Genomic DNA, 25,489 nt, shown 5'->3' with positions numbered 1-25,489 from the left:
CCTAGAAAACTTTTGTAAAGAAAAATTTTTACCTTAACTGACAGGTTACTCTGAGGCACAGTTTGCACAGGAAGGGAAGGATAAATGCTTTATATATCTAGTTCATATCTTTTATTTACCAGTTTTCAAAATAATGAGTTCTTTCTTAGTATTATCCCAGGTGAGCAGTGAGGGGTATATGTGTGTCTTAGTATCATTTTATTCTCATATATTTCAACACAGTAGATGTGTTTCAAACTACTGAAGTTGTTACCCTTATTAATGCTCAGATTATCCCATTGTTGGCCAATGGGAACATCCTCAGATTGGCCCCTGTGTCTTTTCTGCATGGCCCCATAGTCTCTTATAGCATCTTGCATGCTGGTGTGATCCCATTTCATGTTATGACCTAGGCTCATCTTATAACATTTCCTACGCCAGCACTGGAATCAGACAAAAGCCAGAAACTTTGGTTCCTTTAAGAGGAAAATATTATATAAAGACCATCAACTGCACACTAGGGTGAACTTTGTTTTTAATTTGTTTTAATAACACTGGTGGTGAAATAAACTTCAAGTTAGATTATGTTGTGATTAGTAGGCAATAGTGCGTGCATACATTTGCCAGTGATTCAAATCCGAATGTAAAAGATAAAAATATTAAGCTAACAGGTAAACCTTTGTAACTTATTTCAAGGTTTTAAAAAAATTATTGAATATTTGTCTTATGGATATTTAGAAGCCACATTTGGGGGAGATGCATTGATTGTTTCTGATATTTTATAACTCTCTGCTAACTTCCTCTGATCATTCTTTATAAGAGTATCAAGATCATATCATGATAAGACTTTTACATGTCAAGAAATCATGTCATGATAAGACTCTTACAGCAAGCAAATCCATGGAAAATTTCTGAGTGAGGAATGTGACAGGGCAGCCCCAGTGGCCCAGCGGTTTAGCACCGCCTTCAGCCCAGGGTGTGATCCTGGAGGCCCGGGATCAAGTCCCATGTCAGGCTCCCTGCATGGAGCCTGTTTCTCCCTCTGCCTGTGTCTCTGCCTCTCTCTCTCTCTCTTTGTGTCTGTCATGACTAAATAAATGAAATCTTTAAAAAAAAATACATGGATAATTTATTAAAAAAAAAAAAGAAATGTGACCACTGGTTAGGTATTTGTTTCTACAACTTGTATTAGAATCTGAGACCACTTAAGTATGAATATTTTCTGTTTTTCAGCATCAGAGATTCAAATGATGACCCTTCCTCCAGGTCAGTTTGTGATTACAGACAGTGGTGTGGCCACTCCTGTCACCTCTGGCCAAGTAAAGGCAGTTACACCGGTAAGTGATCTGCTCGGGAGGGCTTTCCTGTCCATTGTACCCTCTGTTTTCTGCTCCTCAGTTTTCCTTATCTGAGTTAGAAGTACATCCTGTGTATTCCCATAACTCCTTATGGAGCTGTATTATAATTAATTATTATAGTTTATTTTAATTACTGATTTACTGTCTATCTTTTCCTAGCAGACAATGAATTCCTTGAAAGCTGGGTCTTGGTCTTTATCTCTTTATTCTCAGTGCCTTGCTCAGGAGGCTGGACTATAACAAATGGTCGATAAATACCTGTGCAATTAATAACTATAATGAATCTCCTAGATCCAAATATGTACCAATTCATAATTGATCACCTTTTTTAGGTGCTTTGTGGAAAGTATTCATGACTATTGGTCCTCAGCTGGATTGGGAGAGAATAATTGAATGAATATGTTACAGAGCTCTTTTAAGCTATTTTAAACGTTCAACTCTCCTCCCCCACAGGACATTGCTGTGAATTATCTTGTTATATTTAGATTGGGCAGGTCAATTTTGGTTGTACCTGCTACCTCTGTTTTTATCTTCACTGGTTTGTTCTGGTCTGCCTCTAAGTAATTAGAAAACAGAGTATCTTAAGTTTAAATTACGAAACATACTCCTAAGTGACTAGGATGTCACTTCCCCTGGGATGTTCCCAGGGGAAGACTATTTCCCAAGAAGTCTCAAAGAGTAGCAGGGTAGTCTAGTGGCCTCAAAACCTGATTTTTCCCTCCGAAAGCATAGTGAGAGCTTACCCATTTCTTAGCACGCAAACTCACATTAATTAGACTTAGGAGAGATATGTAAATCCAGGGTAACACTATTATCAGTGAAGACAATAGCTAATGTAAAATGGAATAGTCTCGTTGGCATAATCAGTGAAATTTTTACTCCTGGTGGGACCCACTGACTCTTTAGCTTTTTTTGGCCAGGAATTCATTTGAGAACCTGATTACAGTCAAGGACATTCCCCTCCCCCTGCCACAACACACACACACACACACACACACACACACACACACACACACAAATTTAATGTACATTTTCCAGTGTTCATAGAATCTCTAGCCCACCTGTGACTACCGAGTTGTTCATGGGCAGTAGGCTGAGAACCAGCTCCCTCCTCCTAGAAAAAGACCCACATGGAAAACCAAATCATAATCCGAGATTGAATGAGTATGGACTCAGAGCACATGGCCGTAGATAAATCAAATGGGTATTTGGCTATGGCTTTTTCTCTGGACAGAGCTTGGAAGGCACAGGGCTTTCCTCTGTGACTTCTCTTTTCTTAGCCTATACAGCAAACCAATCACCTAGTCAATGGACACATTCTTTCTTTAAAAATGTTAACTTAAGGAAATAGCTACTCCAAGTCTGTGAAGTCTTCATGATCAGAGGAAAAATAATGACAATGCATCTTTTCATAAAGCTAAATTGATTCAGTGTCAGGGACTTTATTCTAAGGTTGTACTCTTCTTATACTTTTGAGTGTTAAAATTTCTCTCATTTGAGAGTATTATCCTAAAATCTACTCTACTTGGCAAAGTAAAATTTGGGGATACTTATTATTACTTTTAATTTGCTGATCTGTGAGACTCTGAAGTCTAGGAACAGGAACCACTGATCTTGACTACCTGACTTGGGAGTCTTTCTGCCTTTTTATGGGAACTTTAAATATCTTCTGTGTTCTATTTTGTATTACTCTTAAATATTAATTGACAGACAGCAATCTTATTTTATGAATTTCTAAATTCTTAGGATCAGTACAATAGCTCATGTTTCCTTTGCCACATAGATTACTATTATAATGCAAATTTCTGTACATGAAGGTCTTTGCTATATTATTTGGTAGAACACCTAAGGCAGTCCCTTAAATTACCTTTGTAGTCTATTACTGTGACTGATCCATCTCCTCTAAAGTACTTACATAAAACATCTCACAAAGGTGTCTATTTTGGTGTCATGTTATAACATTTCCTTTCCAATTACTCTTTATCTCCACCAAGAGCGTCCCCCTCCCCCATGTTAGACTTCAGATTTCTAAAGATCTTTTTTTTCCCCCCTAGGGTCATTATGTGTTATCAGAAAGTCAACCAGAATTGGAAGAAAAGCAAGCTTCTGCTCTCTCAGCAGGAGTCCAGGTTCCAGCAGCTACACACAGTGACTTGGACCCCCAGACCACCAGCCAACAACAGCCTACACAGTACATCATTACAACCACCACCAATGGGAATGGGAGCAGTGAAGTGCATATCACTAAACCTTAACTTCTTCTACCTTTGAGCTTGAATCCAGCGGTCACATCACGTCTTTTCTCATCCATAAGTCCGAAAGCTTCCAATACTTGGAACTCTTTTTTAAGATTTATCATTCACTCAAGAATTTGGAAACCACAGTTTTGACATTCTACACACACTTGGGCTTCTTTTATTAACGTCGTCTTTACCAAATTGACTCTGGGAGCTTCTGCCATGGAATGGAGATCTTTCAGGGGAAAGTGGATTTCAAGGTGGAGAAACTTCACCTTGTACTTGAGTTGGGTTTTTTTTTTTTTTTAACACATTGATAGGCCTTACTTTTCCTTTGTGGAAATATTAAGTGGTATATCACGTTTGTACCAAAGGTGGAGAGAGGATGTGCCAAGTCCATGGCCACTGGACCGCTTCATTCCAAGCCATGGCACCAAAGGAGAGGGGCATTTTATTCCGTCAGAACTGCTTCATCTACTGAGTTTGCATTTTCAGTAATTTAACAAAGGGAGCCTATTGAATATGAAAATAAAGATGATGAAATAGAGGCTTGATAGTGATGTTCTGAAGGAAAAACTGTCGTCTAGATTTTTCTTATTGCTGATTTAAAACAACAACAACTTGCCTCTTTGGGAAAAACTATTGTTGGGCTACTATTGGTAGTGCTTTGCACAAATGCTGGCCTTCAGCCACTTAGACCAGAACCTCCTGGTCTGAGAGATCTTACTTTATTACTCCACAATGGTAGACTCCGTGTAAGAGAAAAGGTTTGTTTGATGTCAGCAGATTTTAAACTCCTACACTAAAATTTTGCCTCCCCTTCTCTGGTTGTGGTGTATTAAAAAGGAGGTATTTGAAATCTCGATACCAAGAAAAATTACTCAGATAATTACATATCTATAAAGTGAAAAGCACTGAAACTTTGTCCTGCCTTGCAGGATCCATTTACCATTCATTGGTAAAGGATAAGTTCCTTGCTCTTATCAGGTGTACATTCAACTCTCACATCATCCAGTGTATTTTAGTACTTCTTATGCTGTCTTAAAATGAACATTCTTTAAGGTTAGGTGGAAAGGTGGCCCTCATTTTTTTTTTTTTAACATTTTTAACTTATACATATTGTAACTCATCTGGACCTTTTGGAAAGATGACCAACTTCACACTTAGGGGAAAAATTAAAATGTGGGGACCATTTATATGTCAAGGTAATTATAATGGATGTGGGAGAAATCCAATCTTTATGCATCTTACACTGTCATTTGGGAGGGAAAAAAATCTGCCTCAGTGACAGTTTTTCTTGTATGTGTTCCTGTTTGCTGTCTTGTTGGCTATGAATTCAACAGGGGGAAAAGATTTCCCTCCTTTTTACTCTGCATTCCAATTGTACACATAAATCATCACAGAAATCAGTACGTATTTTAGCAACTTTTTATCACATACCAACACATTTTTAGAGTAATTATCATGTGATAGAACTTACCACTCCTGAACAGAAAGACCTAACTTCTATTTCAAATGAAGTCAACTAAAGTATTTTATTTACATTTCTGGGTTAAAACTGGTTCTATAAACTAAAGTATAATAGCTTCTTTATAGTACAGATACCTTTTTGAAAAGGAAATGATTCTGTTGAAATAACTAATATGTAGATTTTGCACTTTATTTCTGAGACCTCATTCATTTAGTTATCCCTGAAAATTTGGGCCCTAAAAGAACTTGAGAAAGTTACTTGGGAAATGTGTAGACCCTAGGGATTGGACTCTATCTTTGGTAACAAAGATGTCACGTTGATGTTTTCAATAGAAAATATTGAACCTGAGTCACAAAGCAGAGACTCTGGATCCCAACGTCCCACAATGTAATGATTGTAAATATTCTCGTGTCCAGTCTAGACGGACTTGCTAGACGAAGAATATTAGACTTTGCTAAAGGTCCAGTTTTAATTTTCACACCTTAAATCTGGCCCTTTTGGGTCCTTCTTAATTTGAACCAGCAAAGTACCCCCCCTTCCTCAGGAGTTACTGATGAAAAGAGAAAACTATCACTGAAGGGAATGTTCATTTCATGCCAGTTATTTCAAGTTGTAAAATACACAGACGAAAATGGTTTGGAAGGACCTCTTTGTTTTTTTCCCATTTAAGTTTTTTTTTTTCCTTTTTCTCTTTTTGTACTTATGTGGAATAGGCAAAGGATCTAAAAACTAATTTGTATGTTATCAACCAGAGATGCAGGTGGCAGTCAAGCCAAACTACACTTCTTTAAGATCAGGTATTCTCCACGTTTATTCCAAGTTAATAGATTTTTCAAAAGGACTTGGATTTGAAGAGATGGTGGGTTATGAGCCATCTGAAGACCAATATGGAAAAAAAATGTATGTAGCCAGTGTTTATATTGTGGCCTCTCTTAGGACATATCGGCACGCTAGACTTCAATCAGTGCAGTGTGAAAATTTTGGAATAGGTTACATACAGATTTTACATTTTTATTGTTTGATTTGTGTCCGCATAAATAGTCATTTCATCATGTAAAATTCCTATTGTTCTGGAAAAACCTATTATTTTGATTTTCTTGAATTGTTTTCTGATTTGGAATTATCCTTTCAAAAAACTCTCAAGATATCTAGGGCTAAAAAGCACTTCATGAGATGCTAAGGCTGACCCGCAGGTTGAAAATATTGACCCTATCCTGTTATTTAAATGTGAACATTTATTGTACATTCAGTGAGTTATAGTGTTAATAGTCTTGTGCTACTCAGCAGGTGTAAAAATTAATAAATATTTTTTTTAATAAATATCTTCCTTGTTTGTATTGTGAAGCTACAAGAACTACTGAGATTGTTAGTTTTTTTTTAAAAAAAGGATTTTTATTTATCTGAGAGAAAGAGCGATTGCTGGAGGGGGAGGGACAGAGGGAAAGAGTCTCAAACTGACTCCTGGAGGACCAGAGAGCCTGGTGGGGCTCAATCCCGCAGCCTTGAGATCGACCTGAGCTGAAATCAAGAGTTGTGGCTTAACTGACTAAACCACCCAGGCACCCCTCCCTTTTTTTTTTTTTTTTTTTAATATTTCAATTTACAATGTTTTGACTCTGGATCACGCTGGTCTGGTTAGCACACAATGTAAGTGAAATTAGGGATGACAACTATGGAATGGTGTTCCCCTGCCCTTTTACTTGGTGGTTTCTAACTCAAGAACCTCCCCATGGTCTAACAGGCAGGAACTAAGGGCAGGTGGGCAGCCAGCAGGGGAGCAAAGACTGGGCTTTCTCTGGAAACCACTATTTTCCAACAAGGGAGGAAGGCTCGTTTTCGCCTGGCAGCTTCCCTTCCCAGACGTATTTCCATCCAGTCGAGAGACCAAAGGATGGTCTCTGCACGACTGCAGGGAGTGGCTGTGCATTAAGTCGTCTGAAGCTGTTCTAATAAGACCCAGTGAACGAGAAAGGGACCGGCCTGGATTGCCAACAAGAGGAACGTTTTTAAACGTGTTTCTTCGACGTGTGTATGCTTTCTTTCCGAACACCAGGGCCCCGGGACAGGGGCACAGGCTCCGAGCCTGCGTTTTCCTCCCTGAAACTCAACGAAGCTGCAGTTTCCTCAGCTGTAAAATAGGAACAGTGCCCGGGCACGTACGGGGGCTGGAGAGCGCTCAGCACAGTGGCGGGAGGGTGCGCGCCCTGCAAACGGGCCTCAGCTCCCGGCCAGGTAAAGATGCACTTTATGTTTTTTTTTAAATAGGTACCTTTATTATTCAGTACAGTGAGATTCCTTTTTTTTTTTTCATAAATATTTTTTTTATTTATGAGAGACACAGAGAGAGAGAGGCAGAGGCAGAAGCAGGCTCCATGCACGGAGCCCGCTGTGGGGCTCCATCTCGGGTCTCCAGGATCACGCCCTGGGCCGAAGGCAGCGCCGAGCCGCTGAGCCGCCGGGGCTGCCCCTAAAGCCGCGCTCCGCAAGCTTCTGCGGCAGGTGAGACCGAGCGGCCGCGTGCAGCCAGCAGCCCAACCCAAACCCAGCCGCGCGGCCCCGCCCGGCCCCCAGGCCCCGCCCGGCCCCCAGGCCCCGCCCCTCCGGGCCCCGCCCCTCCAGGCCCCGCCCCTTCCGCCGCCCGAGCCCGGAGCGTGCACGCACTGAGACGCCTTGCGGGAGCGAGCGCGTCCCGGAGCCCGCGGGCCGAGAAGCGCTGCGGGTTGGGGGACCCGCGCCTGCGGCTCAGGTGAGGGCGGGCCCGGGACGGCGGAAGGGTCGGCGTGTGGCCGGGCAGAGGGGAGAGCGAGCGGCCGGGCCCCGAGGGTCGCGGCTGCCGTAGGCCCGGGGCAGGGCGGCGGGCGAGGGGCAGCCGGGCGGTCGGGGGCGGGGTTAGGGTTAGGCGCGGCGTGGGGGAGGGGCCGAGCGCGCGGCGGGGCCTCTTGGAGGGGCGGGGCCGGGCCGCGGGCGGGGCGGGGCCACGGGCGGCCGGGGGCGGGGTTAGGGTTAGGCGCGGCGTGGGGGAGGGGCCGAGCGCGCGGCGGGGCAGCCTGGAGGGGCGGGGCCTCGGCGGGGCGGGGGCGGGGCCACGGGCGGGCGGGGGCGGGGTTAGGGTTAGGCGCCCCGTGGGGGAGGGGCCGAGCGCGCGGAGGGGCAGCCTAGAGGGGCGGGGCCTCGGCGGGGCGGGGCGGGGTTAGCTGCAGGCCCGCGGGTTGGGAGCGGGCGTTTGCTCCGGAAGCCGCCCCGGGTGGAGCTTGGGCGTTGGGGACCTTGGGGAGGGTCCCGGGGGCAAGGCTGGCCCCGGTGCGGGAGCCACCCCGCTGGGCCGGTACGCAGGTCCCGGCCGCCGCAAGACCCAGAAATCCTTGGCTTCCGGGGTTCCGACCCTCGGGCTAGCCCCCCCTGCTTTTTTGTATTTTGAGATCCTATTCAGAATAGTAGCAGGGCCGAGGTGGCCACTCGAATAGATTAAATTCAGTTACACGTCTGTCGTAGTCGAAGAAACTTGCGAACAAGTTGTGGAAACGGGCGATCCTCCTCCAAGAGTCACTGGAACCCTGGCTTTGCCCTTTTTACCCTGTTCTGCATCAGTTTGTAAAGAGGACCTTGCTCTAAGCATCAGGTTGCTTCTGCAAATCTCGCTATTTTAAAGTTTTCTTAGACTCCCGCACCGTGCGCTTTCTCACCTGCTTCAGTTCCTTAGGCACCAAAAATGTTGAGGATGCTGCAAATCCCCAGGTACTGAAAGGTGACGGAGCACAGTCGTTTGGAGACCCATCTGCTTTACCCAGCACTAATCTTGCTGCAGAATCTTTACATAAATCTGAAATCTCTAAAATAGAACTTGAAATAATTTGTGGGAACATACCTATTTTAGTAGTAGTATTACAGCTCTGCTTTTTATCGTTTAAAAGAGTTTTGGAATCAGAAGTCGTTAACATTACGATGCTTATATGAGTGCATTAAGTCATATAAAGTGTCCTCCATCTGGAGATTATTTATTGTAGGATTCCAAGGTTGGAAATAACAGAAGACCTGGTGCAGCTCCCCTTTGTCGTGCAAGTAAGGAAATCGACACCTGTCAAGGTAAGGTTTGTCTTAGGTCACCGAGATTGGGCTAGAAGTTTGGCATCTTGACTCTTAAGTCTTTTTTTTTTTTTTTTCCATTTTATCGTGCTTGTTAGTCCATTTGGTAGGACTAGGAGATAGAATTGACTTAGCAGAGTGGTAGAGTAACTGAGTTCATGCTCTCTGTGTTCAATCCTATGGCCTCAGCTTTACAGATGATACTTGCCATTAGCCTAACAAGATGCTCTCTGAAGATTTTTTTTTTTTAAGATTTATTTATTTATTTGAAAGAGATAGCACAAGCAGAAGGGACAGTGGGAGAGGGAGAGTCTCAAGCAGACTCCTCACTGAGCGTGGAGCCCGACTTGGGGCTTGATCTCACCACCCTGAGATCACAACTTGAGTCAAAACCCAGAGTTGGATGCTCCCAGGCACCCCTGTAAAGATGTTTTGATATGTCTATTTCTAAAGATGACCGGCAGTGTTCAGTTATTACAGGAAGGAGAAAAGTAGCATTACATTTACGTGGTTATAAATACCAGATGGACCTTTATTTTTATTTATTTATTTAAAGATTTTATTTATTCATGAGAGACACAGAGAGAGAGAGAGGCAGAGACACAGGCAGAAGGAGAAGCAGGCTCCCTGCAGGGAGCCTGATGTGGGTCTCCATCCTGGGTCTCCAGGATCATGCCCTGGGCCAAAGACAGTGCTAAACTGCTGAGCCATCTGGGCTGCCCTCAGATGGACCTTTAGTTGGTAGATTGGCTACTACGTTTACTGGCTGTTGTGGTCGGTCAGGTGCTTGGAAACCCCAGAGTTTATGTGGACTAAAGTCATACTAACATACTCCTCTTTCATAATTCCAACTGAGAGTTTATACAAGAGGTGTAGTGTTAAAAATGTGTGTGTGTAGTCGGGCAGACTTGAGTTTCATTCATTCATTACCCCGAGATTGGGTAAGTTATATATCTACTTTGATCCTCAGTTTTAATGTCTGTGGAATAGATCTGAAGAACCTGTCTTGCACAGTTGTAGGAATTAAATGAGATGCGTGAAAAGGCCCGGCACTTAATAGGCCCTCATTAAAAAACTTACTGTTAGTGTCTGAGCTTTACTAGTCTATATGGGTGATGTTTCTTTGTGCAAGCACAACAGAGGATTACTAAAAAGACCAACAGTAATAGTTAAATTTTTTTATGAAATTTTTTTTTAAAAAGATTTTTATCTATTTGAGAGAGAGAGTGCACAAGTATGAGCAGAGGGAGGGACGGAGGGAGAGGGAGAAGCAGGAGCAGGCTACCCGCTGAGCAGGGAGCCCGATGTAGGGCTCAATCCCAGGACCTGGGGGTTACGACCTGAGTCGAAGGCAGATGCCACCCAGGTGCCCCAAGAAATTATTTTATGGTAGATTATTGGCCTGAGAAGTCAAAGTTATGAACTCTGATCTGTTTATCATTTAATCTCCAAGTCTCATTTTGCTTCATTGTGAAATGAACATATAAGAAATTCTGTAAATTTGGGAGTTACTCTAGGAGCATTCTGAGCAACAAGAGTCCGAACTAGAAAAGATTTGAAGATTGAGATGAGAATGCCGTGATAGAAGAGAGAAGAGGTGTGTAGCTGTAGTGAGGGTACGAGGATAAGGTATAAAACTAGATTTGAGTTTGACTACTATTTGAGTCAGAATACTTTCTGAAGGAGCATCGGTATCAATCAGATCCCTGGGAATCCTGCCTTTCTATCTGGAGGTATGACTGTGTGTATTTGTCTAGATTATCTGTGGCACATAAACAATGGATTCCTTGGACCATATGCTGACGGATCCCCTGGAACTGGGTCCATGTGGCGATGGCCATGGCACACGTATTATGGAGGACTGCCTCCTGGGGGGCACCAGGGTTAGTCTGCCCGAGGACCTTCTGGAGGACGTAAGTAGTAGCGGCGCCACTGTCTTTTCTCTGGCACCTTGCCCCTAACCACAATCCTAAGCCTTTTCCACACTTTACAAGTTTTCAGTCTTTTATGCTTCTTTTGGTTTCATTTTCTATATTGCAGCCAGAGTGATCTCTCTCTCTTTCTCTTTTAATGTAACATCTTTAATATTGTGACTCGAGAAGAAAGTGTAAGGTATATACTTAAGTTTTATTTTTAACCAGATAGTTTTGAGCAGTTAACAAGAAATTATATATTTTAAGAACAAAATTATGAACGTGTTTATGTTAAATTGGTTACTCACATTGTGGATCATGAAACAAAACCCAACATACTGTATCTGTCCATAAAGTAAACCTCCGGTCAGTTAATAGGACGTGTCCTGGGTTGGGATTTTGTGCTTTTGGCTCCTTTCACAGGTAGGCTGTGTAATCATCATTATCATTAAGGTAGCTATCACCTACTAAGTGCTTATTGTGTGCAAGACACTATGTGTGCCAAAGCCTGTATTTAGTTATCTTGTTCACTTTGCTGTGTTCCACATATACAGACAGGTGTAGAGCGTCCTATAGCAAGCACTCATTTGTGCATCATCCAGTTTTAGAGATAATTGCATTTAGTCATACCTGGTTCAGATTTTTTTCCCTAATATATCAAACATAGATAAAATTAAAGCCACTACTTGTTCTCTCTGCCTTCTGAAGTAATAAGTACTGACGTTGACAGATCCTTCTCATCCACGTTTTCTTTGCACACTCTTTCAAATAAGTCTTTTTATGTTATTCATTTAGTCAGCAAACACTTGTTTTATTAAGTGCCTAATTGTGGCAGACACTGAGATACTAGGAATAAAGTGGTGTCCAAAAAATAGCTTTGCAGGGGAAGATCTTTGACACTGAGGTACTGTAGTACATGCGTGCACAGATGCCTGGTAGGTGGTCGGATTTCTGGTTGTCTTCTGCTGAAGCCGTTTGGTGGCTCTCCATTGTCCTTAGATAACGTCGCAAGTGCTTAACATGTTTATAGGTCCCTTGCTCTTCTGTCTTCTGTCTGAAGCTCCCTCTCCCTTTGTATCCTTGCACTAGCCGTACGTTGCCTCAACTCTCATCGTTACTAGAAAAGTGAACCTTATCACATGTAAGAAGAGTATATAAATAAATCCATATATATATGGTGTATATATAGTTTAAGGAGTGATAAAACAGCCATGTAGCTCCTACTTGGGTTAAGAAGTAGAATGCTGCTAATACCATTCAAACACCCACAGGTAATTGCTATCCTTTCTTTTATAGTAATTCTTCCATTTTTATGATTTTGCTCTATGGATTTTTAATTTTTTGTTTGTTTATCTGTAAGTAATCTCTATGCCCAGTGTGGGGCTTGAACTTTATGACCTGCATACTCTACTGACTGAGCCAGACGCCTCTGCTCTGTGGAGTTTTAACTCTCCTGCTTCAACTTTTTTTTTTCTTTTTTCTTTATTTTATCCCTTAACTCTTTTATTTTTATTTTTTATTTTTTTTAAGATTTTATTTATTTATTCATGAGAGACAGAGAGAGAGAGGCAGAGGGAGAAGCAGGCTCCATGCAGGGAGCCCGACGTGGGACTCGATCCCGGGTCTCCAGGATCAGGCCCTGGGCCGAAGGCGACACTAAGCTGCTGAGCCCCCCAGGCTGCCCCCTTAACTCTTTCAAATGTTACTTCCTCTGTTCTCCAACACCTTGGGTGTGGGACATGGGCTGCTCCTGTGTACATACATCAGTGCTTCTCAGGCTACATTATAATTGCTTGTGTCCCCCTCTGACAGTGTGTATGCTAGTCTAGCTTAGTACTCAGCACATACAAGACAGATAAACGGTATATAGTTGAGCTGAAAATGAACTCCATCCTGCTGCTTGTCACTCTTCACAGGTGACTCAATCCCTCGTATTCTTTCCTCCGTAACTTTTTCTTTCCTCTCGTCTTAAACTAAATTCAGTTGTCCATCCTACCTACCCCTTGTTGGTAGAAATGGTTTCCAAATGAGATTCTCTCTACTGAGGTCATTTTTCCTTTGGATTATTAATTACTGTTGGGTGTAAGATAGTGGTTTTTATATGTAGTTATTGCTAATCTCTAAGATTTGTGAATTGAATAAAGATCAGTGATGTTTTGGTTTAAACAAACTTAAAAATTTGGATATAGTGATGGTTGCACAACAGTGCGAATGTATTTAATACCACTGAGCTGTACAGTTAAAAATGGATAAATGGTAAACTTTATGTTGTGTATATTTTGCCACTCACAGAAAAATTTAAAGCTTGCTTTTCTGTTGTTTATTTTTCTCTTGCTTTTCCTGATTGTCCTAGCCTGAGATATTCTTTGATGTAGTCAGCCTCTCAACATGGCAAGAAGTATTAAGTGACTCTCAACGTGAACACCTCCAGCAGTTTCTGCCTCACTTTCCTGAAGACAGTTTTGAGCAGCAAAATCAGCTCATCCTAGCCCTGTTCAGTGGGGAGAACTTCCGCTTTGGGAACCCTCTGCACATTGCCCAGAAACTTTTCCGAGGTATGTAGCTTGGCATCCTTTGAGAGCAGTGGAAGAGTAAGAGTGTGTTCACTTATGTGAATGCTTCTTTCTTCGTATATTGTATTGATTTTCATGTACTGATTGATACTCAGACCATGTGGGACCCTTTGCCTAGACTCTTTTTTTTTTAATAAAAATTTTTAACTTACACAAGAAATACATTGATTTATTGTAAAATGAACTTGACTCTGTAACCACCACCCAGATCAAGAAATAAAGCATTATTAGCATCGTATAAGCACTCTTTATGACTAGTCTTTAAAAATTTTTCAAAATAGTTGTTTATCATTTGCTTTATCACACGTACATATGTATGTGTATATGTGTATTTGTATGTCACACATACACTTTTTTTTTCCTGCAGAAAACATGATACTTTACTGCCAAGCACTTCAGTATGTATGTATCTCCTAACGACATTCTACTATATCATCACGTCTTATTATCACACCCAAGAAATTTTATAATGATCAAATATCATAGGAGAGCTCATATTCAAATATTCTCACGTCTTCCCTAAATCTTCTTTATAGTGGCTCTTTTATTTTTTCCTTTTAAATTTAGGATCTATTCAAGGTTCATGCATTGTGTTTGGGTTACACATCTCTTGGCTTCCTGAACCTCTGCCCTTTTTTCTTTTGTCTTTCAAAAACAATGACTTTTTTTTTAATTTAAGTGTAGTTGACATGCAATATCATATTATCTTCAGGTGTACATCCTGATTCTCGGTATATTCTCAAGTGATCACCATGATCACCGTGATACATCTAGCTACTATCTGTAACCGTACAAGTTCTTACATGTTAACTCTGTGGAAGAGTAAGTATATGCTCTGGGTCATCCATGTTGTCTCAAATGGCAAGATTTCATTCTTTTTTTAGGCTGAGTAATAGTCCATTATATACATAAACTATTTATCCATATATCCCTTTTCATCCATTCATCTATTGATGGATGCTTAGTTGCTCCATGGCTTGACTTGTGTACATAATAATACATAATACATAGGGATGCATATATATGGTTTTTGAATTAGTGTTTTTGGTTTCTTCAGATAAATACCTAGAAGTGGGATTGCTATAGTAGCTCTGTTTTTAATATTTTAAGGAACTCCATACTGTTTTCCAGAGCTGCTACATTTCTCATCCCACCAACAGTGCACAAGGGTTCCATTTTCTCCACATCCTCATCAATACTTATTTTATCTTGTCTTTTCGGTGATAACCATTCTCATAGGTAAAGGTGATATCTTGTGGCTTTGATTGGCATTTCGTTGGTGATGAGCATCTTTTCATGTGTCTGTTGGTCACATGAAACCATATCCTTTGCCCATTTTTGATTGGATTATTAGGAATTTTTTGGTGTTGAGTTGGAGTTCTTTATATAATTTAGATAATAACCCCTCATTGGATATATCATTTGCAGATGTTTTCTCCTGTTCAACAGATTGCTTTTTGTTTTGTTGATGGTTTCCTTTGCTTTCCTTGGTTCTCTAGTTTGATGTAATTCCATTTGGTTTTGGTTTTTGTTGCCTTTGTTTGAGGAGAGAGCCAAAAAAATAATGCTTTATTGCTTATATTGTTGTCCCAAGGGTTTACGTCTGTGATTTCTTCTAAGAGTTCTATGATTTTCAGCCTTACATTTAAGTGTTTAATCCATTTTGAGTTTTTGTGTCTGATGTAAGAAAGTGGTCCAGTTTTCCCAGCACCAGTTATTGAAGAGACTCTTTTCCTTATTGTATGTGCTTGTCTCCTTTGTTGTAAATTAATTGAGTGTAGGTTTATTTCTGGACTCTATTTTGCTTCATTCATCTGTGTGTCTCTTTGTGCTACGACCGTTGTGTTGTGATTGCTGTAGCTTTATGGTGTAGATTTAAATAAAGGAACATGGACTCTCCAGCTTTGTTTTACTTTCCCAAGATTGCCTTGGCTGTTTGGGATCTTCTGTGGTTCCATACAAAACACACTGATACTTTTGAAGAGCCCAGGACACTTGTAAAATATCTTGCTTTCTGGGGAATTGTTCTTGTTTCCTTATCATCAGATTTGGGTCAAACATTTTGCCAAGAAAACTAGATGGACGTGTTACTTCTTTCCCACCGTTACCTTAGGAGGTATGCAATGTCGGTGTTTCCAGCGTTGATGATGTGTTTGATCACTTGGTTAAGTGGCGTCTGCCGGGCATACTGATTCTAACAGTACCTTTTTACCTTCATAATTAAGGAAAAATGTAGGATGATATTTGGGACCATGTGATAGTTTTCTTTCCCAAAAGCCTGGGTTTTACTCAGTGGTTTAACATCCATTAACTATCCTTGCCCTGAATCAGTTACTACATTGGAGACTGCAGAATGGTTTGGGGCCACTATTAAGCCACAGATTCCTCTCTGTTCAGTTGACAGGAGCAGAGGAAGCCTCTTCTCCCCTTTCTGTAGTGACTTTGCCTTGGCAGGAGGCCCTGAAAGTAGAGATACCATGATAGCTACAAAAGCCTGGAGTGGACAGGCTTATCATTGCAAAACTTTATTATCTCAGCTCATTTAAAACTAGCATTCCCTCCTTTGGTGAGTTACTGGTTTAAAGAGGAATTCTCCTCTGTCATTGGCAAAGGTTTACATCCCTGCAGCCAGGGGCTTCAGGTGGGCATAAACTATCTTTTCCAATAGAGCCTGCCTGGTTTTAGAGGGGTTATGTCAGGGACCTTGTGTACTGTTTGCACTGTCTGTTGTGCTGGCCTCTTTCTCTCCGACACAGTATGATGGTGATGTGAATATGCAAACAAGGAATGTCAAAGAAGGATTCCTGCGGGTTTCACTCTGTCAGCATTCGGCAGTCTCATTTCAGTTCTAGTGTTGCTGCAGACAGGTGCATTACCATGGTTATCAGTCTGTTTTCACTTATCCTTTCTTTTTTTTAAGATTTATTTATTCATGAGACACACGGAGAGGGGGAGGGGGCAGAGACAAAAGCAGAGGGAGAAGCAGGTTCCATGCAGGGAGCCTGATGTGGGACTCGATCCCTGAACCCCAGGATCACACCCTGGGCCAAAGGCAGACGCTGAACCACTGAGCCACGCAGGCGTCCCTGGTTATCTTTTCTGATTCTGTTTTAAGTATTTACCTTTTCCTTAAGTTCCACATGCTAATCAAATTCTTGCTTCCTGCTTCATACCTTTATCTTCTGTCATAAACTTCCCGCTTCTTGTTTCCAGCTGGCACCCCAGCTCACTGTATTCATTTCCAGTCTGACCTACTTTACATGTCTCAGGAAGAAGGAGTTTTGTCTTCTGTTTAAGATTAACCTCTGCTCTTGATCCTTTATCCTTCACCTCCTCTGGAACCGTTTTTCCTCAGTGAACCATCCCTTCCATCCTGTGTATTCACTCTAGATTATTCCTCACTCCACTTGTTCTTCTTCAGCCTATGGGTGTGTTCAGGGGTCTCACACTAAAAAAAAAAAAAAAAGTCCTTGACCATCTGTCTCCTCTGTTGTCCTCTGTCATTTGCCTTTTTATCTCCAGGCTTATTGAAAGACCTGCATACTTGTCCCTTTTATTCATTCTGCCCCTGTTCCCTGGTGGCTCTTCTTTGATTATCTCACAGGGAGCGATCCAACACCACCCTGACCTCTTGTCTCCCTCGACTTTGTTACTTTGAAATCTGAGCTACATATAGAAAAGTCATAAGACTTTATCATGGACACCTATATACAGTTGACCCTTGAGCAGTGCAGGGGTGAAGGGTGCCTGCTTCCCACTTGGTCACAAATCCATGTGAAACTTTTGACTGCTCCAAAACTTAATAGCCTAGTATTGACTGGAAGTCTTAGCTATAACGGTTGATTAACACATACTTTATATGTCATGAGCATTACATATTGTATTTTTAAAGTCAAAAATGCTATTAAAATCAGAAGGATGATACATTTACAGTGTAGACTGTAAAAAATTCAAGTGTAAGTTGACCCACACAGTTTGAACTCATATTGTTCAAGGGTCAGCTGTACTCTTCACCAGTCTCACCAACTGTTAAAGTTTTGCCACATTTACCCTCTTTACATATTATTATTGCTATCATTTTTTGCTGAACCAGTTGAGAGTGTTGCAGACGTTGCACCCCTAAATTTTTCAGCATTTATCTCTAAAGAATAAGAACACATGGTCAAATTCAGAAATACTGTAAATACAGAATTTTTCTGTATTTAAATTTTGTATGTAATATAAAATGTAACATTGACAGTCTGTTATCTGATATATAGTCCGTATACATATCTCACCAGTTATTTCAGTGAGCTTTTCCATGTCTCTTTTGTGAGCATGTAATTTCCAAACAGCCTACTATGCTTTTTATTTATTTTTATTTTTTTTTTTTAAAGATTTATTTGAGAGCAAGAGAGAGTATGAGAGCACACAGTATGAGAGCTGAGAGAGAGGAAGAATCCCAAGCCGACTCCCCACTGAGTGTGGAGCCTGTCTTGGGGACTTGGTCCCATGACCCTGAGATCATGACCTGAGCTGAAATCAAGAGTTGGTGGTTTAACCGACTGAGCGAGCCATCCAGGCGCCTCCCCCCCCCCCCCCCCGTAGATGGTTTTTAGTTCTTTACTTGGTCTTTGCACAGCATCTACAGTTCTTTTTTCTTTTTAATTTTATTATCTTTATCTTTAATGAGCTCTGCACCCAACATGGGACTTGAACCCATGACCCCAAGATCAACAGTTGCATGTTCTACCGACTGAGGCAGTCAGGTGCTCCCATAGGGCCCAACATCTACTGTCTTTACCACTTTCTTCATCTTAAGACTTTCCCCCACTTTGCGTCAGTGACTCTTCCCTGGCCTGTATTTCCTCCTCTGTCTTTGACACCCTCCCCTCTCCCCTCCCCTACTTCCTTTGGTAACCCCTCTTCCACTCATTGTTCCTGTCTGTGTTACCGCTGTTGAGGCTCTGTTCTTATATCTGTACTTGCCTGCTTTCAGTCATCATCTCTTCACTGATGATTCTTGCCTGGGCTGCTTTAGTAGCCACCTCCACGTAGCTACCAGAGCGAGTTTCTTAAAACCTCACTTTTCAGAATATTTAACAGTTGCTGTCATTTGAAATAAAACTCATTGCCTATGAGGCTGTATGTGACCTGGCCCCTGCCCACTTACCCAACTTCATCTGGTACTACTCTCTTCTTTTCTCACTGTTACCTAGCCCAGTGCAGGCCAGTAGAAATATTACATGGGCTGGGGCTCCTGGGTGGCTCAGTTGATGAAGCGTTGGACTCTTGTTTTTTTGGCTCAGGTGATCTCAGGGTTGTGAGACTAAGCTCTGTGTGAGGCTCCCTACTCAGCAGGGAATCTGCTTCTCTCCCTCACTCTACCCCCATATACACACACACACACACTAAAATAAATCCTTAAAAAAATTACATGAGTTGTGTGTTCAAATTAAAATTTTCCAGCAGCCATAATAAGAATTGTAAAGGCAGGGGCACCTGGGTGGCTCAGTCGGTTAAGCGTCTCCCTTTGGCTCAGGTCATGATCCCAGGGTCCTGGGATAGAGCCTGGTGTCAGCTGTCTACTCAGAGGGGAGCCTGCCCCTCCTACCCCAACCTCGTGTGCACGTGCTCTCTTTCTTTCTTTCTCTCAAATAAATAAAATCTTTAACAAAAAAAAAGAATTGTAACAGCAGTTAATTTTAATATACTTTATTGTAATGATTATTTTCAATAGTATTTTTCTTAATATATCCAAAATAGCGTTTTACTTTTTAAATTTTGTAAAAGATTTTATTTATTTATTCATGAGGGAGACAGAGAGGCAGAGACACAGGCAGAGGGGAGATGCAGGCTCCTCGCAGGGAGCCCGACGTGGGACTCGATCCCTTCTCTCCAGGATCACGCCCTGGGCTGAAGGCGGCGCTAAACCGCTGAGCCACCCGGGCTGCCCCAAAATAACGTTTTAGCAGAGATGTAGCATTAAATGGCTTTCAAAAAGTGGAGGAAGCTAAAGACTGAAGGAACATGATTTGAAGAAGTATAGAGACCAAGACGTTAGTCCAGTTTGTATATATCAAACAGCATCAGCGGCATTGAACTCTAGGCTCGTTTCTTGATGGTCGCAGCTCCTGTTTCTCTACAGTAGGCAGCATAGCATGATGGGTAAGAGCTTGGACTCTGGAGCTGGACTACCTGGGCTCAAACCTGCTTTCCTCTCTTACTAGTTCTGTGACCTTGTACAAGTTACTAACTTCTCGCTGCCTCAGTTTTTCCAGCCGTAAAATGAGGATTTAGTAGTGTCCTCATTTTATGGGCTTGTTACAGGATTAAATGAATTAATATATGCAAGGTTCTTACATAGTGGGAGCTGTCAGGGACTGTCTTAAATGAGCATTTGCTGTTATTAGTTACCTTGGGCAGTGCTAGGGTGGTGTACTTTGACCCCTCATTTTAGCTTTCTGAAATTAGCTTTTCAGTCTTTCTGTCTCAGTTTTCATCATGGCCTAGCTGCTCAAATTTGATATGTCCGAAAAGGACCTCTCTTTGACCTTTTTATCTCGTGATGATATTAGTTGCTCATGTCCAGCAATCAGGGTACCATGCTCAGTTGACCTCTGCATGACCTTCCCATCCTTCCCCGATATCTGAACTATCAGCTGGTTTATCCCTTCTCCCTCAGAAATGTATCTCAAGTCTGCATACTTCTGTGCACGTAACCACTGTTTTGCTTACTAGTCAGCTAATATGTGCCAGACATTCTTCGAGGTTCTGAGAATATGGTAATAGTCTTACATTCTGATAGGGAAAAACAGATGATGAACAAGCAAATACTTATGGGCATTTGGTACTTCAGAGAAATGAGGGTGATGGGACTAAAGTGACAGGAGGGAGCTGGTGTAGGTGTGGTAGTTGGCCAAGGCTTCTCTGATGAGCTGATACCAGGACAGGGCCTTAATGAGGGTAGGGGGAGCAAGCCGTGAGAATACTGGGCATTGGTAGGAAGCATCACAGGTAGAGGGAACTTTAAGTGCAAAGGCCTTGAGAAAGCGCCTGAACACAGGTGCACAGCCTGTTCAGGAAACAGCATGGAGGCAAGTGGGCCTGGGCTAGAGGGAGCACATTGGGGACTGGTGGACAGTGAGGCCAGAGGCAGCCCAGGACAGATCTTGAGGGGCATGACAGGCCGTCTTTTGGACCTGAGCTTCTGTTCTGAGTGTGGAGGGAAGCTGCCAATCCCCTCTCACCTGGAGCCTCTGCGAGAGTTTTCCTTCATCCTCTTCTGCTCTCCGCCACATCATTCTCCTGCTTTAAACTCTTCAAATGATTTCCGTTGCACTTAGGGTAGAATCCAGCTCCACCCGTGACCTGTAGGTGTCTGTGTGGTTGAATCTTCCTGCCTCCTGGGGCGTCATCCGCCCCCCTCAGCTCCAGCCCACTCTGCGTCAGTCGTACAGACATTTCCTCAAGGTTTGGGACATGCAGAGTTCTTGCTTCAGATCCTGCCTTAGCCACAGGCTGTTTCTACTGCCTTTTCCCCATTTTTACTTCTTATTTTTAAATTCCCATTGATTTTCCTCCCCATGGTTTGTTTTGAAAAAAAATTTTTTTTTTTACAGATTTTATTTATCTGTTCATGAGAGACACACAGAGAGAGGCAGAGACACAGGCAGAGGGAGAAGCAGGCTCCCTGTGGGGAGCTCAATGGGGAACTCGATCCCTGGACCCCGGGATCACACCCTGAGCCAAAGGCAGACACTGAACCACTGAGCCACCCAAGCACCCCTTGTTTTGAAAATTTTTAAACATAGGAAAAGTTGGTAAATAGTATAACAAACATCTGTATAACTTCTACCAATATTTTGTTAATGTTCTGCCACAATTGCTTTAATCAGGCTTCATTTTATGTTACTCTTTAGAGATCCCTTTTCTGAATATACCCCTCCTTTCTACAGTTGTTTCAAATTGATTTCATATAGTACTTAAGAAAAAGTGTCTGTTTACCTGTTTATCTTTTGTCTCCTTTGGACTGTTGGCTCCACATTCACATAGACTGTTCTTTTTTTCTTCTGTACTATATTCCAGTTTAATACCAGATTTTAAGTACGTATTAAGTATTTTTTGGCCTGTGAACATATGTGCGTGTTATATATATATATATACACACACTAGTGCCTCTGTTCTTTTAAGATGGACACTTTAACCCAGAAGTGGTGAAGTACCGGCAGCTATGCTTCAAATCCCAGTACAAGCGCTACCTCACCTCCCAGCAGCAGTATTTCCATAGGCTGCTGAAGCAGATCCTGGCTTCCCGGAGTGTAAGTAATGCTGGGAACTGGATATGAGACATGGACAGTGAATCTCATGACATCAAGACGTGGTTCAGGTACCAAATACAAAAAGTAGCACTAGGGAGAAAATGTTATCAGTTTAAGCCATGACACAGGCTGTATCATCCTTTCCTATTTATTGGAAGATGTAACCTGATTTCAGAGATGAGAAAATGTGAAAAAGATGTCTCTTAAAACCGAGGAAATATCATAGCTTCAGTATTTAGCAAAGTAAACAAATGGTTTTGAGACCCCATCATGGGTTAAGGAGAAGCAGGTGGCTCTGCAATTGATGTGCGAGAGCACACAGGCCTCCACATACCCTGATGGATGAATAGTGCACCAGGCTTCATGGCCCCGAGATCTGGCCCAGTGTGGTAATCTTTGAGGCACGATTGTTGTGGTTTTAAGTGGATTTTAAGCTTGGCTATGGAAGCAGTTGGGTGTCCAGTATGATAAGTATTCATCCTTGAGGGAGCAGTTTGCTAATCAGATTTAAGATGTTTTGCCATGTGGTAATCAGTAGAGACTCTTTATTTGGACACGTTTTACATGTGCATCTCTGGTGATGTAAAGGGAGAGGACTGAGCTTGTTAAACAGTGAAGAGAAGAAAATGTAGACCTGGGGAATGCACCAGAGCAAGCTTTGGATGACGGCGTGTATCCTCATCTGATCTCTTCCTAGGACCTACTGGAGATGGCCCGACGAAGTGGCCCAGCCCTGCCCTTCCGCCAGAAGCGCCCTTCGCCATCCCGCACACCTGAGGAGCGGGAGTGGCGGACCCAGCAGCGCTACTTGAAGGTCTTGAGGGAAGTGAAGGAGGAGTGTGGTGACACAGACCTGTCATCTGATGAGGAGGGTGAGTGTCTGTGGGCACGTGGGGTGCCAGGCAGCTTGTTGTTCAGTTGGAGCCAGTGGTAGCCATTTATCTCCCAGGAAAGAAGTCATCCCAGTTGTCTCTCTTGGGGGGTGGATAATGGGACTCAGAACTCCATAGTCTTTGGGCTCTGAGATGTTCCTATTAGGTGGGGGTGTGACTGCATACCTTTTTTACCCTTGATGCCTAAGTGGCATTTGAGTTTAGTTGACTCCCTGCGTGGCAGGGCTCTCCACAGTAGGCCTTCTGGTCCTATTGTGCCACTTGAGAGAACTGCTTTTCCCCTTACAGGAGAGTAGTAGTGACTGTTGGCCTGCTGCAATGCGACCCCATCACTCTGTTGAAGTCTCTCTTCCTGGAAGAGCCGTTTAAATGACCTAAGTGTGCTCCAGTTCGTCTGGAGAAGGGTCAGAAAGGAATGGTGGAACCCTGGCCTCCATGTTGTTGGCTTAACCTTGTTGAACCCAAATGGCCACTTACCCAATCTCCCCTATTGGAGTCCACAGCCACGTTGGATTTACAAGAAAAATTTTCTTTTGAAGATCTCAGCTCATGGCTTCCGAGCTCTCCAGCGCGTTCTCCTAGCCCTGCGGTGCCCCTGAGGGTGGTGCCCACGCTTTCAACTACGGATATGAAAACTGCAGGTGAGAACTGAGTGATGTTATGGACGTTTTGGGAGATCAGGACATAGATCTGAGAGCTCCCTTAGAGGGAGGTGGGCACTGGATTCTTACCTGCCAGGGAATTGGAGCACTGTTCCCTAGAAGTAGGAGATGGGGTGAAGTTTCTGTACACTTCCACTTTAGTACAAGTAGCTAGGCCTTCATTCCTTCCTTCCTTTGTTTTGAAACTTTTCCTTAGGAGCTGCTCAGGTGGTATTTTGGGCTAAAGAAAGTAGATTGATAAAATAGCAATACATAGGGACAGTTCAATAATAGAACAAGAGAGATAATCAGAACCATAATAATTTTTTAGAAGGTCTGTGAAATTAGAGAAAAACTTTTAATTGGATAGGAATAGCATAGAGATCGAAGAAGAACATTAAGAACTTTTGAGGTGGGGATCCCTGGGTGACTCAGCGGTTTAGCGCTACCTTTGGCCCAGGGTGTGATCCTGGAGTCCCAGGATCGAGTCCCACATCAGGCTCCCTGTATGGAGCCTGTTTCTCCCTCTGCTTGTGTCTCTGCCTCTCTCTCTCTCAGTGTCTCTCATGAATAAATAAAATCTTAAAAAAAAAAAAAAAAGAACTTTTGAGGTTTTTTGGGAGCAGCTATATAACTGAGGTCATTGTTATTTACTGGTGTAGACAGAAGTTGAAGCATTGATCCTGTGATGGTTTCAAGATTGTGTGTGCTTGTGTACATGGGAGTCAGAAGGGAAACTCAGAAACATGTTACTTTTGAGTGTCATGAGTAACCAGAAAGACTTGAATTTGAGCACTGTTAGTGAATGACCTCGTCCATGTGGTTTGGTTCATTTTCTCTCAGATAAAATAGAACTGGGGGACAGTGACCTGAAGATAATGTTAAAGAAGCACCATGAGAAGCGGAAACACCAACCAGTAAGATTGGCTGGGGTGGCTCATTAGTGGTTTTAAGTTCAGTGTCTTTGGATTGGCTATCGGGAGATGAAGGGAGTCACCGTATCATTTATGCTTCCTTTTCTATTGCTGTTAGGGGGCAGGAGCAACCGTAGGGCTAGTTAACACCAAAGATGTGAGAGGAAGACAAATGTTTAACATAGCACCTGATTTAATCTTTATAGCAAGACTGGCCCATGGATCCTTATATCCATTTTGCATTCAGAGAAGTTAAGGAGCTTGTTCTCGGCACCACAGCTAGGAGGTCAGGACTCCAATCTCGTGCCCTTCCCACTTTTTACTCTTTCTGTTACGTCACCAATCAAGGTAATGCCAATGCAGCCAAGCCAGAGAGCATAGGGGAGGAAGAAAGGGCAGTCCATCTAAGGCCAGATGGGGAGATGGGAAGAGTCTTGCATTGGAAATCAGCAAATCCCTGACCTCCTCTGAACCCCATTTTCAGACTGTAAAGTATAGTGATACTTAATAAGACTGTTTGAAGAGCACAGAAGATGAGGAATGCAAAAGAGCTTTATAAACTTTCTATCTACCATACGATAGAAGGTTTGGAAGTGGGTTCTATGCCTCTTTATGAAGGGCAGTAGTTTTTTATCTCCATATATTTTCAATTCACCTGAGTTCCTCAAGTGCATTCAATGCCTGACTATATCTACGTAAATTGGCAAAATCAGTTTTAGCTTCCTTTTGAGGCCTCTGTAACAATCTCTGAATATCACATCCAGGATCATCCGGACCTTTTGACAGGGGACCTGACTCTAAATGACATCATGACTCGAGTAAACGCTGGCAGGAAGGGCTCTCTAGCAGGTAAATGATGTCCGCTGTAGGTAGACGTCATCTGACTGTGGTATTAACGTTATGTGAGCCTGTAAATAAATGAGACCACAGCTTCCTTCCTGCTGATAACCTGTGTTTTCTTATTGCTTCTTGGGGATTTATAGGTGCAAAATGAATATAAAATCAGTACAGCAGATCTTTGACTCTTTAATAGGTGTTTTTTTTTATTTTTATTTTATTTTTATTTTTTATTTTTTTTATTTTTTTATTTTTTAATAGGTGTTAAAATTAATCTGTAAGATCTCTCA

General features: G+C 42.4%; 2 protein-coding genes across 7 annotated transcripts in view; both read left to right on the top strand.

Annotated features, from left to right (window-relative positions):
• PRDM10 (PR/SET domain 10) overlaps positions 1-6,353 on the top strand; it is a 95,142-nt gene extending 88,789 nt beyond the window's left edge. For all 4 annotated transcript variants that reach the window (XM_055306523.1, XM_055306522.1, XM_055306521.1 and 1 more), the window contains 2 exons: positions 1,213-1,316; positions 3,392-6,353. In XM_055306523.1, coding sequence (XP_055162498.1) covers positions 1,213-1,316; positions 3,392-3,592 — 305 coding nt within the window. In that variant the 3' untranslated portion in view covers positions 3,593-6,353. The remainder of the gene's footprint in view (positions 1-1,212; positions 1,317-3,391) is intronic.
• A 1,330-nt stretch (positions 6,354-7,683) lies between these two features.
• NFRKB (nuclear factor related to kappaB binding protein) overlaps positions 7,684-25,489 on the top strand; it is a 38,539-nt gene continuing 20,733 nt past the window's right edge. The window contains exons 1-9 of one of the 3 annotated variants that reach the window (XM_055305200.1): positions 7,684-7,791; positions 9,050-9,128; positions 10,886-11,041; positions 13,395-13,596; positions 21,787-21,914; positions 22,612-22,786; positions 23,311-23,448; positions 24,292-24,365; positions 25,127-25,211. In XM_055305200.1, the coding sequence (XP_055161175.1) occupies positions 10,907-11,041; positions 13,395-13,596; positions 21,787-21,914; positions 22,612-22,786; positions 23,311-23,448; positions 24,292-24,365; positions 25,127-25,211 (937 nt within the window). In that variant the 5' untranslated portion in view covers positions 7,684-7,791; positions 9,050-9,128; positions 10,886-10,906. Of the gene's footprint in view, positions 7,792-9,035; positions 9,129-10,885; positions 11,042-13,394; positions 13,597-21,786; positions 21,915-22,611; positions 22,787-23,310; positions 23,449-24,291; positions 24,366-25,126; positions 25,212-25,489 lie in introns of all 3 variants that reach the window. The other 2 variants (XM_055305201.1, XM_055305199.1) reach the window with 2 other exon arrangements.

The sequence above is a fragment of the Nyctereutes procyonoides genome, unplaced genomic scaffold (genome assembly GCF_905146905.1).
Source record: "Nyctereutes procyonoides isolate TBG_1078 unplaced genomic scaffold, NYPRO_anot_genome, whole genome shotgun sequence".
Lineage (NCBI taxonomy): Eukaryota > Metazoa > Chordata > Mammalia > Carnivora > Canidae > Nyctereutes > Nyctereutes procyonoides.
This window is presented reverse-complemented; position numbering and strand designations above follow the sequence as displayed.